Raw genomic sequence first — 13,003 nt, 5'->3', positions numbered from 1 at the left:
GTGGAAAAAGAGAAAAAGGATTTTTAGTTGGGTGGTTGACGGAGGGAGAGGAAGAGGGGGAAATAGAAGGAAATATAGAAAATGAGAAGCATAGGAAAAAGAAGAGGAATAAGAAAAAAGAAGATGGCAAAAAGTATAAAATAGGCTTTTGGAATGTGGCAGGCATGGAAAATAAAGAGAAGGATTTCAGGGAGAAACTAAAAGAATGGGATTTGATGTTCCTGAGTGAGACTTGGTTACAGAAGAAGGGATGGGAAAGAGTTTGAAAATGGCTGCCAAAAGGATACGTGTGGGAAGTGCAAGAGGCGGCAAGGAAGAGTAAGAAGGGTGGGCAATGGGAGGAATGATTGTGGGGATAAGGGAAGGGATAGGAAGAGAAAAGGATGATAAGGAAAGAAAAGAGGAGGGATTACAAGCAGTAAAAGTAAATTTAGGGGGAGAGTGGTGGAGACTAATAGGAGTGTATGTAAATAGAGATTTGGAAGAAAAAAATGGGAAAGCTGAGAGAGTTGATGGAGGACAGAGAGGAAGGGGGGAGGGTGTTAATAGGAGGGGATTTCAATGCTAGGACGGGGAGAGAGGGGGGAAGAATAGGTGAGGATGAAGAGGGAGGGGTAGAATAGGGAAAGAGGAGCTCGAAGGATGAAAAGGTGAATAGAGAGGGAAAGAAGCTATGTGGTTATATAGGTTTACCTGAAGATATAATACAGAGTTTACCTAAAACAACTCGAGAAGAGTTGCAACGAGAAACATACAAGGACGGAATTCTAGCCAAAGTTATCGATCGTTTACAAGTCGGATGGCAAAAATCCGATACGAAAGACAAGGATCTGCTTCCTTATTATCGTCGTCGTTAATACTGAACCGTCGTAGAAAAAACTCTTGTGTCTGACGATAAAATTATTATTCCGCACAGTCTTCGGCAAGCTGTTCTACGACAACTGCACATTGCACATCCAGGTATTCGTCGAATGGTACAGTTGGCTCGACGTTATTTTTATTGGCCTGCGATGCACGCTGACATCGAGGATTTTGTCAAGAAATGCAAACATTGTGCGGAAACCGCTCCAAATCCTACGAAGAAACCACTTCATCCATGGCCGGAATCAAAGTGGGAACGTGTTCACATGGACTTTGCAGGTCCAATTCATGGACAATGGGTGCTTATCACAGTCGATAGCCACTCAAGATTAACGGATGCTGAATGGTTTCCAACCATTACAGCAACAGCTACGTGCAAATATCTGCGTCGTCTATTTTCGAGATATGGCCCACCAAAGGCTATAGTTTCTGACAATGGAACGCAGTTTACAGCAGAAGAATTTGCGCAACTCTGTGAGGACTTTAATATTATTCACTTACGCAGCCTTCCAAGACATCCTCAGTCAAATGGGTTAGCAAAACGTATGGTAAATACGCTGAAACGCTCTTTAGATTTACAAGTTCCATCGCAGACAGAAATTAAATTAAATCAGTTCTTGTATACGTATAACTATACACTGTGTGAGGTAGCTCCGGATCACAAATCTCCAGCAGAAGTATTCTTTGGACGAAAATTCCGTACGCTTTTGGAGATTTTCAACCCGAAAAACAAATCGGAAGGAAAACCATCTTATCAGCAGAAAAGAATGAAGAAGCAGTTCGACACCCATCATGGGGCAAGAACTCGAAAATTTAATCCGGGACAATTGTTGACGGTACAGCTGGCAAACGGCCGTCGAGTCCCTGGAAAGATAATCGACTGCATAGGATCTACAATAGCACGAGTCCGAATAGGTAAGGATATCATCAAACGGTATTTCAACCAAATCTGGAAACGCGTCGTTTCCTTGGATGAGAGGAAACGACGCGGTAAACGAAGAGTTGTTACCGGCAGTACAAAATCCGGTAACAGATCCCCCATTGTCTCGCCTACCGTTCGAAGGAACCAACATCACCTACAATAAGGATGTTTCCGCCCAGGAACTAGCTATACGGCGCTCTAGCCGACTCGCAGACAAAGATTGCCCAGATTACAAGAAACTAGGAGGAGCACGCCGCTACGGAAAACGTCCTTCTTAACAAGGGAGGAGTGTTGGGACCTTTGGGGTCTCATGCAACGTGCCGCCCGAACAGACGCCGAGAGAGGTGGCGCTATCGTAAGGGCGCCAAAAAACGTGGATGAGCGCGCCTCGCGTCGCCACGGTGTGTGTGGTTTTCAGATACGCAAAGCGGGATGTGGACAACTTCCACGCCTTGTACGAACTATATTCATTCTTGTATCTATTTAGAGTTACTTACTCAATAAACCATTTTTTCTTCAGTACGTATAGATACATAAGCTGTTATTTGGCACCCAAGAGACACAACAATTTCTTTATATAATTAAAAATTACAACAGCGCGCGACGAACCGCGGTATCCTGTATACCGGCCGTATAGTCTAAAGAAATACCATTGCTGTCAGTTTCTCAAGCGCCTCGATTCCATGTCTTCTCTCTCGATCCAGCGTCGAACGAGGAAGATACGGTATCAAAACGCCCCCCACTACTTTTTGCCGGCACCCCGACCTCCGCCGCGCTGCCATGAAACACGTACGTGCGCGCCTCGCGTAGCTCGTGTGTGTGTGGCAGCCGAGCGTCAGCGCGGAGAGACACTATTTATACGGATGCGTGTATACCCAAGGACTTTGCTTTTATCCATGGGGAAATTTTCCAAACTGAGAAGTCACCACTTTCTACATACTCGCAGTTCATGATTAATGAAACGACTAGAGCTTATTGGTCGTTACGTTAATCATAAACTGTAAGTATGTAAAAAGATAGCGACTTCTCAGTTTGGAAAATTTTCCCCGTGGACAGAATCAAAGTCTTTGGGTGTACGATGAAAGAATATCGATGGTCTCGCGTCAGGAGTGAAACATCGTTATACAAAAGCATCATTAGACAAAATTCCTTTTGTCTTCTTTTGCAAAAATTGTCATAATTATTATTATTATTAATATTATGATAATTTTTACTCAGTTACTACATTTATTAATAATAATTGTATATAGTTAGGTAGTACATGATGGCAAGATTAACAGAAAAAGAACGGAATTACCTGTTAATGATGAGAGGATATGGTGATAATCAGAGGTCGTTTCAAGAAACTTGCGACCTGTTCAATGCAACATTTAACGACCGGAATCCAATTTCAAAATCGACAGTAGTAAGAACGATTGGGCGTGTTATCGGAACCGGAAACGTAAAAGATCGTCCACGCAGTGGACGACCTAGGACTGTTTTTGATGACGATAGTGTTACGTCCAGGGTTGAGGAAAGATAGGTAAGATATGGAGGGAGAAAGGAGGGACGTAACAACTTGAGAACGTGCACAGAAGGCACGACAGGCCGCGTCGACAACCCAGGGTATATGGGTCAGTGGGACCACAGCGGGGGCCCAATGACAAACACCCGGGGGTGTCTCGCGTCCCTTGGTCCTGTTTTGAGGCAGCAAATTTAATTGCTTTACCTCGGGATCGGACCTAGTGCTTGGCTTAATAGAGCGAGGGATGATGAGTCAGGTTGAGAAATCAATCAAGTTCCTTATAATCAATCATCGATTTATTGAAAGAAAATAATGAAAGATATATATAAGAAAAAAAATTAATTCTGTGTGAAAGTAATTTATTACAAATTAGAGCTGTTAAGTAACACAATTTAATAATAATAAAAAAAAACGAAAAATCCGCAGACTCGTGATACAAAGCTCGAGATTAACAACTACGATTATACATATATACAAGGTGAGTCATTTTAATCTATGGACCCGAATATCTTCCAAATAACGGTATCTACAAAAAAATGGTTTAGATAAAAGTTGACCAGGACAGAGGGAGGGGGTCATTCAATTGTACCATTGGTTTTGACCTTGAGGTCAATTTTGAAGGTTATTTCAAGGTCACAATGGTTTTTTTAAATGGGACACCCTATTTTTGACTGCGTATTTCGAAAGAGCGGAAAATTTTACATCAAACTTGTCTTATGAAAAAATTGTTTTTGCGACCTTGGAAAGGTAAAAAATGAAGGTGAAATGCCTAAAAAACGATCTGGTGTACTTTTTCTGAAATGACGTGGTTTTCTGGGTAACACAAATGTGCATAATGCTTAAACATTACTACTTGCAACTTTCGGCCGGATTCTTCGACGCATGCCTTTTGCTCCCCTCCCACCGCTCGCGCCTTAGCAACGGCACCGCCGGACGGCGTAACGCACAGTCCTGAGACGATGTATCGCGCTCCTTAGTTACGCCGTCCGGCGGCGCCGTTGCTAAAGCGCGAGCGGTGGGAGGGGAGCAATAGGCGTGCGTCGAAGAATCCGGCCGAAAGTTGCAAGTAGCTGACAGCACTGCGATACCTAATGCTAATAATCAACGAATGAAAAAAACTAAACAATTACGTTTGATTTAAGGGCTTACAGGGGTCTATTGAGTGAAAAAATACAAGATTTTTGTGATTTTTTTTCTGTGTTCGGTTATGACATACATTTACGTAATAAAGTGTATTCAATAAAGTGTATTTTGAAGTATAATTTGTAAAAATTTCCAGTAAAAATATTGTAAATTCAGCCGATGGCAGCCATTTTTCGGAGACGCTGTAGAAAAAAAGCGCTTTGCGGTGTCCCTCGTAACTTGATGTAGGTTTATCTGAAAGCAAAAAACCAAAAAGATTTCATTTCTGGACATGTTTTGCCATCCCCCAACGATGCCCGAATTTTTTTTTTTCATTTCTAACTTTTTTATAACGTTTTTAAGCAAAAATCGTGTTTTTCAGCACTAAAAGTCGGCCATTTTGTAGCTGTAAAATCGAAAAAAGAAAATTTGAAAATAAGTTCGTTGGGGATATATGTGTAGAAAGTGTGTGCAAAATTAGAAATCGATCGGTTGCATATTCGCTGAGTTCTGATGGACACCGACTTTGAAAACAACATTTCGAGAAAAACGCGTTTAAAGTTTTACATACATTTATACGTGTATAAGATGAGAATTTTTCACTTTTTTTTTGTTACTTACATAGAGTCGTCGATTCCAGGCCAGTATTCAAGTGCTCCCACAGAAATTGCGATGTCCAACGCATCTTTTTGTGCCTGCCTTCGTCTTATTCGTTCTTCTTTAGTTGTTACTGCAGCTTGTTGATCGGCTCTTTTCACGCGTTCGTCATCCTGCTTCCTGTGGTATTCGTGTGCACTTGGTCCGAGAGATACACCGATATCGTGTAAAAATACCAGTATAGCGTACGTTCCCTCGTTAAATTGGCACGCAGCAATATTTACTGCCAATTCAACAATTTTCGAACTGCTTGATAGTTTTTTCGGCGCGATTTTCCAAATAAGGTGATTTAAACTTTCGTTGTTATTTAAACGGAATAAATGTGTCGAAACACGCAGGTAGTAAATCACATCTAAACAGGAAAAGGGGCCTTGCATACACAAAGAAATTTCAGCGGAAAAACTCGTTACGGCGATGGTCGGGCGCTGCCGGAGGGTCGTATACCTGCCGCTTATACGTGTGAGTCCGTACGGGTCTCCGAGGCAGAAACTTCAAAAAATCATATCTCCGTCAATTCTTCACCAAATGACTTGAAATTTTAACACAATACTCCTGAGACTTTGTACTATCGAATAAAAAAATAAAAATTTTTGACGATTTTTGACCCCTGTAAGCCCTTAAGATTTATAATTATTGTTATAATAGAGTTTTATTCCTTTTCTTTCTTACTCACTTCTGCATAATTGAAAAATTTACTATTTAAAGTTGCTTAAATTTAAAAATTCCAAACATACATACAGGGTATGTAGGTACCCTCTCGATGTGACCCACCTCAACGTGGTGAGAGGGTGAACTCCATCCCCGAATGTATTCGGGGATGGGGGCCAAGAGGTCACGTGGAAGGCATTTGTCTTCAAACCGAAGACAAATGCCTTGCCCAAGGCGTCTCCTGGCGCGGCGGGCACGGGAAGGAGAGGGACTGGTAATCCCTGTGTCTGGGGACGGTGTCGTTCTCACGGCTCGCGTCCTGGCACGGGGAGAGCCAGTCCCTCCGGGAAGGACGGGCCGGCGGGTTTTGGCGCTGCCAATCCCGTCGGGCTGGGCCGTTCCGGGCCGCCTGGACGTATTCCAGGGCAGGGTCGGAGCGGCGGGGGTGTCCCGGCGCGTGCATCGTGGGAAACTCTCCCCGATGCATCGGGTCGGGGCGGCCCTCGGGCCGCTCGGACTTTTCCGAGGCAGGGCCGAGGGCGCGTGCGGACAGCGGCGAGGAGTCTCTGTGAAGGGACTTGTCCCGGAACGGAACTCCCCGCCGCCACCAATCGGACGAGACGGGCCGCTGGGACCCCGGTTCACCGGACCCAGCGGGCTGGGCCGTCTCCGGGCCGCCCGGACTTATTCCGGGTCAGGGTCGGAGCGGTGGAGGACGGTCCAGCGCGTTCCTCGTGGGAAACCCTCCCCGAGGTTGCGGGCTGGACTGGCTCCGGGGCCGCTCGGAAGTATTCCGAGGCGGGGCCCGGGGCGGTGTTGGCTGGCCCGGCATTCCGCGACGGCGTCCCTTCCGAAGCGGGTGCCGGGCCGGAGTCTTGTCCCCCCAGGGGAGTTGTCACCCCCCTGGGTGGACGTGCTGGTCGCCACGGCGGCTAGGGTGCGGAAGGGGCGTCGCTTCCGTTGCCCGACCCGTCCGTGGGGCCCCCCGGGTGGCGCCACCCGTGACGGTGCCCCCGCTGTCGGAGGCGGGGGACCCCTGAAAGCCCATACGGGGTGAGCCCTTGATGGCTCCTCCGTATGGGTGTGTAGGGGGCTGGAGGCCCGTGCCCTGGATGTCACATCCCCAGGGCCTGCGCCATAAGCCGACCCCCCCGGAGTACCGGGGGCACCCGTACCGGTCATGTTTCGGCGGGGTGGGAGATACGCCTGTCGGTCCAGCCGTCACGGGGAGTGGGATTAAATTAAAAATGATACCAACAAATATTAAAAAGGAGGGAGCTAGCGGTGCGTCCACGGGCGCACGACTAGGAAGGGAGGGGCTGGGAGGGGCGAAATCTTCGTCTTCTCCCGACCTTTTGAGTCAGGACGTCTCACCCGCCGAAGGGAGAGACGCCACGAGATATATAAGAGGACCTTCCACCGGGACCGGCGGGCTGGAGCTCTTCAGCCCGTCCGGCTCCCTGGGGAGTCCCAAAAAGAAGGAGACAAGGAAACTGCAAATCACCCTCGAGGACTTTATGCCCAAGGGTGGAAGTGCTAGCTCCGCGGGCTCGAGGCCGGGTCCGGCCTGTAGTAAGGGGAAAAAACCCACCAAATGCGGACCGGATACCGCTGGTATCAAGCCGGGTAGTGCTCCCGGGCCTCTTGGCCCGGAATCGGCGAAAGGAGGCTCTCTACCTCCCTCCCCACGTCTCCCCTCGGGGTCAGCGGACCTTATGGACGTTGACACTGACGGGGAATCCGTAGGACGGGGGAAAAAAGGGCCTACAATAAGACGTCGACTGCGAGGTACTACATCACCTCCTCCTCCTCGGAGTCTGACGAAGGACCTCCAAAAAAGGGTCGTGGCAGGCCTGCCAAAGACCCCTCTCACGAGGGGCAATTTACAAAGCAGGCCCTAGCCAAAAAGGCAGAGGCAGAAAAAGCCAAAAAACTAACAAGGGACCACAAAGCCATCCTCAACCCTGAGGTTGAGCCCTCCTCTGAGCGCGCTGCAAGGGCAAAAAACGATGCCCTGGAGCGCGCCGAGGAACTGGAGGCGCAACCCATGGCTGCTGTCGCGGCAGTCATGACGGAAAGCCTGGGCATGATGGCCAAGTCAGTGGAGAGGTCCAACAATATACAGGGACCGATCCGCAAGGACCTCTGGCGGGCCTATACGGACCTCACGGCCGGTCTGACGGCCATCATGTCCAAGAACGGGGAGGACAACGAGGCGCGACAGCGCCGAGAAGAAAGCGCGGCCCTGGCCAAAGCCAGAGCCAAATGGATGGCTGAGAAGCGCAAACTCGAAGCGGAGCTCGGACAGCTCCGCGTTCGAGTGGCGCTTCTCGAGCGAAAACCCCCCACGGGTACAGACGTAGAGGGTCAAACCGACGTCGAGACCCAGACTGACCTCGACGAGGATGTCTCGAGGGCCCTGGTGGGATCTCTGCCCCCCCGCACGTCGGGTCCAACTATGGGCCTGGACATGGGGGTCGAGGAGCCTCCCGCCTCGGAATTCCCTCAAACGGTGGGCGGCACGACCATGCGACCCAAAACAGGGCCGAGGGTCGTGTCCGTCAAAACCCTCAAAGAGCCCCTGGTCATAACGGCCAGGGACCTCAAGGGACCCTATTACCGTCCGCCGCTGCAGGGGGTCAGCAAACAGCTGAACCCACTGTCTAAAGCGGCGGACCGGGTGACAGCCCCCGTCCCCCGCTCCTCCTTCCCTGCCCTTCCCCCTCCCTCCAGTTCTCTGGAGACATCGGGATGGGCCAGGGTCGGGGAGGGCGGGAGGAAAGAGAAGAAGAGGGCGAAAGCCCTGACCGAGGACGGCCTCCGGGAGGTCCTGAGCAGAGTCCTCCCGGCCGTCCTCGCTGAGATGGGGCTTCTCCCGCCCAACAAGGCCGTGGAGAGGCCCAAGACGGCCCAGTCTGGGGGCAGGATGGCCACCCAGACACGGACCGTCCCGCAAAACAAAGCGGGCAAAGCAACCACGTCGATGGCTGCCAAACCCGCTCCGGCGAAGGAGACCACCTCTCCCTCCATACTAGAACTATGGACAGAGGTGGTCTCCAAAAAATCGAGGAGGAAGGCCGCCAAAGCTGTCGAGGAGGCGGCCAAGACGGCTCAACCGGCTAAGAGGGCGATAAGGGTTCTCCCTATCCCGTCCCCAAACCCCCCCCCCAACAATCTTCTTCCTCATCGAAGAAGAAGAAGAAAAGGGGCGGACGTGGAGGGGGCCAGGGGGGAACCGGAGGGTCACCTCCGTCGAGAGGTGCCAGCTCCCAGGGTCCGGCCAGAGTGACCAAAATTAAGCCGCCGACCACGGCGGCTGTCACGGTCACCTGTTCCGACCCGGGAGCATACGCGCAGGTCCTCAAGACCGCGAGGGAAAGAGTCGACCTATCCTCTCTCGGGATTGAGGACCTGCGCCCGAGACGAGCCGTCACGGGGGCCCTGATCCTAGAGGTCAGGGGCGCGGAAAACGGCACTAAGGCCGACGCCCTGGCCGAAGGGATCAGGGAGGCCCTCGGAGAAAGAGACGATGTGAGGGTGGCTCGACCGTGCAAGACGGTCGAGCTACGCCTGAGTGGCCTGGACGACTCGGTCACCTCGAGCGAGGTGGCCGAGGCCTTGGGAGCTACTGGAGGATGTTCCCCCCACGATATCAAGGTGGGGGAAATCCGAATGGCTCTCAATGGGCTAGGCACTTGCTGGGTTCGGATCCCAGCCAAGGCCGGTAAGGCGGCTCTGGCCGCCCCCCGCGTTAGGGTGGGCTGGTCGAGCTGCCGAGTGGCGCTGCTTCCCCCTTGCAGTGCCACAAGTGCCTGGCCCAGGGCCACGTCCAGGCCAAGTGCAGCAGTCGGATCGATAGATCCGGCTGCTGCTACAGGTGCGGGGGCCTTGGCCACCTGGCCAAGGCCTGCACAGCCAAGGCGGGCTGCCCGGTTTGCCGTGACGCGGGCAAGCCCGCCGAGCACAGGATCGGTGCTAAGGGGTGCCTGGCGAACAAGCCGCAACGGGCGCCCCTGAGCACCGAGGACCGGAGGGAGGCGGGGTCATCTGTGACACCAGTCCCATCCCCGCCCTCCCCCCCGGTCCCCATGACAGCAGTGGAGGAAGCTCCTCTCCCGCAGAGGGAGAGGAGCCACAGAAACGGAGGCGCGGAGACCCGCGACAACGAGATGGAGGTGGAGGAGCCTCAGGGGACAATCGAAAATGCCCCCTAGGCTCCTCCAGGCCAACCTCAACCACGCCAGGGCTGCGCAGGACATGCTTGCGCAGTGCCTGGCGGAGGGAGGTGGCGGGCTGGCCATCGTCGCCGATCCTTACAGGATACCTTGTTACTTCCCCCCTAGCCTTAACAGGGGGAATACGAGGCGGCCCTGGATGCCATGGAGAGCGAGATTATAGCTCGCTCTCCTAGGCCGGTCGTCGTGGGGGGAGACCTCAACGCCCACGCTGTGGCTTGGGGCTCCCCTCGCACAGACCTTAGGGGCCGCCTCGCCCTGGAGTTTGCGGCGGGGCTCGGCCTGGTCCTGTTGAACAGGGGCCGGGTCAGCACCTTCGTGGGGGCAAGGGGGGAGTCCATCGTTGACGTGACGTGGGCTTCCCCCAACGCCCTTAACAGGGTGAAGGGATGGCGCGTGGAGACGGGCTCCTTGGGAGAACTGTCTGATCATAGGCTAATCTCCATGGAGCTCGTCTCCCCCCCCGCGGAGACGCGCGAGTCACGCCGCCGCAAACGCGATGGACGTCGATGGGTTCTGAGGAAGCTCGACCCGGAAGCCCTCGAGGTCAGCCTCCTGGCATCTACCTGGCCGGGAAGAGAGGCTGACCTTGGAGCCGAGGAGGAGGCGGAGCGCCTATGCGACATGATGTCGCGCGCATGCGACGCCTCCATGCCCCGCAGCCGACCAATGGCGCGCCGCGCCGTCTACTGGTGGTCCGCGGAGCTCGCTGAACTCAGACGAGCCACCGTGGCCGCCAGGCGGGCGCACACGCGCGCCAAGCGGCGGGGCATGGAGGAAGTGCTGACAAACGCCACGGCGGTCCTCAGGGATGCCAGAAAGGCCCTGAGGACCGCCATAGCTCGGGCGAAGGCCGCGGCCTGGCAGGACACGCTCTCCGAGCTGGATCGCGACCCGTGGGGCATGCCATACCGCATCGTGACGAAAAGGCTTCGCCCATGGGCGCCTCCAGTCTCGGAGACGCTGGACCCCCAGTTCCTCCAAAGGGTGGTGGACACACTGTTCCCCACCCGGGGGAGGGACATCCCGGAAAAGTCCGGCCCTCCCCCAGAATGGACGGAGGAACTGGAGGTGTCCAGGCACGAAATGGTCGCGGCCTTCGCCCGCATCAGGGGCAAAGCGAAGGCGCCCGGGCCAGATGGCATTTATGCCAAGGTCTGGGCCAGGGCGTCGCCCATCGTAGGGGAGGCACTTCGTGCCACGTACACGAAGTGCCTCCGAGAAGGCACCTTCCCCAGGAGGTGGAAGAGGGCCCGGCTTGTCCTCCTCAAAAAGCAGGGCAAGCCGCGGAGAGTCCCTTCGCGTTCAGGCCCCTCTGTATGCTGGATGATGCGGGCAAGATTTTCGAGCGAATAATCGCTAACCGCATCATCCGGCATATGGCCCGGAACGGTCCTGAGCTGTCCCCCGAACAATACGGGTTCCGAGAGGCGCGATCGACAATCGACGCGATACGTCAAGTTCGGTCCCTCTCGGAATCCCTAACGGGGGACGGGATGGTGGCGTTGGCGATATCATTGGATATCGCCAACGCCTTTAATAGCCTCCCCTGGGGCGAGGTAGTGGCGGCGCTGAGCGAGCACTTTCGCTTGCCGCCCTACCTCGTCGCCATCGTTCAGGACTATTTCCGGGAGAGGGAGCTGGAGTTCCGCGATAAAGACGGACTCCAGCAGCGGAGGGACGTGTCCTGCGGCGTTCCACAGGGGTCTGTGCTGGGCCCCCTGCTATGGAACGCCGCATATGACAGAGTGCTCCGCACGGCCCTCCCCCCTCGCTGCTACGTCGTCGGCTACGCCGACGACACGTTCATAGTAGCGGGGGGGACCTCCTGGGGAAGAGCAGTCGCCAATGGCGACTGGGCTGTGGCCTGTGTCGTCGGTGCCATTAAAGGCCTGGGCCTGAGGGTGGCCCCGGAGAAGACAGAGGCCATCTTCTTTCATGATGGCTCCTCCGGGGTACCGCCCCAGGCCTTCGTCCTGGTGGACAACACCCGTGTCCAGGTGGGTGCAACCCTGAAGTACCTTGGGTTGCACCTGGACGGTCGCTGGGCCTTCGCTGATCATTTTGATCAGCTGGCCCAGCGGTTGGGCAGGAGGGTAGACGCCCTCAATGGGTTGATGCCCAACCTCCGGGGTCCGAGGATGGGTGCTAGACGCGCGTACGCCCTCGCGGTCATGTCCGGGGCGCTGTATGGCGCCCCGGTGTGGTTCCGCGAGGCGCTGGCCAGCCGCCGCATCAAAAAGGTGCTGCACGACGTGCAGCGGCGGCTGGCGAGAAGGATAACGCGCGCGTTTAGCACCGCTCCCAACGCGGCAATCATGGCCCTGGCGGGGCTCCCCCCGGCGGAGTATACGGCCGATGCCCTGGCGTGGACTTACGCCAGGGCAAAAGCCATCCGCCTCGAGGGGGGGGTAGTTACCCCCAGGGCCGCTGCGTTGCTACGGGAGAGTGCCCGTCGGCGGGTGATGAGGGCATGGAAAAGGAGCCTCATCGACAACCCGCCGGCGGCCGGATCTCGGATCTTGGAGGCCGTCCTACCACACCTGGACGATTGGGTGGGCCGCCCGTTTGGCGGTTTGTCCTACAGGACGACACAGGTGCTCATCGGGCATGGCTGCTTCGGTGAGTACCTGTGCAGGATAAGGAAGGAACCGACGACACGGTGCCATCACTGTGGCGCCGCCCGGGACTCCGCGCAGCACACGCTGGAAGAGTGTCCAGCGTGGGAAGGGCTGCGCGGAATCCTGAGGGCCGAAGTGGGAGATGACCTCACACTGCCGGCCATCATTGGTCAGATGGTCGGCAGGGAGAGTGCCTGGAAAGCGGTCTCCTCCTTCTGCGAGCAAGTAATGCTGCAGAAGGAGGAGGCCGAGAAGGTGAGAGAGAGGCGGCCGGGGGGACGAATGCCCCCTGGCAACGCCAACAGTGGCAGGGGCGGCAGGGACGAGAGCCATGACCCAACTTGGCTCCCGCCCCGGCCGCCTAGGCGAAGAAAAACTGCCCCCCGTCCTCCGGGCCCTAGTGGCCCTGCTGTACGGAGGCGGAGGGGCAGAA

The 13,003-nt window shown here is 54.5% G+C and overlaps 1 protein-coding gene across 1 annotated transcript; it reads left to right on the top strand.

The window, feature by feature from the left end:
- The first annotated feature begins 1,010 nt into the window (after nt 1–1,010).
- Nucleotides 1,011–1,946, top strand: LOC105197611 (uncharacterized protein K02A2.6-like). The gene has a single exon (XM_011164074.2). It carries the CDS (start codon nt 1,011–1,013, stop codon nt 1,944–1,946), a length of 936 nt encoding a protein of 311 aa, XP_011162376.2.
- The last annotated feature ends 11,057 nt before the right edge of the window (nt 1,947–13,003 follow it).

Source organism: Solenopsis invicta, chromosome 13, assembly GCF_016802725.1.
Source record: "Solenopsis invicta isolate M01_SB chromosome 13, UNIL_Sinv_3.0, whole genome shotgun sequence".
Taxonomy (NCBI): domain Eukaryota; kingdom Metazoa; phylum Arthropoda; class Insecta; order Hymenoptera; family Formicidae; genus Solenopsis; species Solenopsis invicta.
The sequence above is the reverse complement of the archived record's forward strand: the minus strand, read 5'-3'. Positions and strand labels throughout refer to the sequence as shown.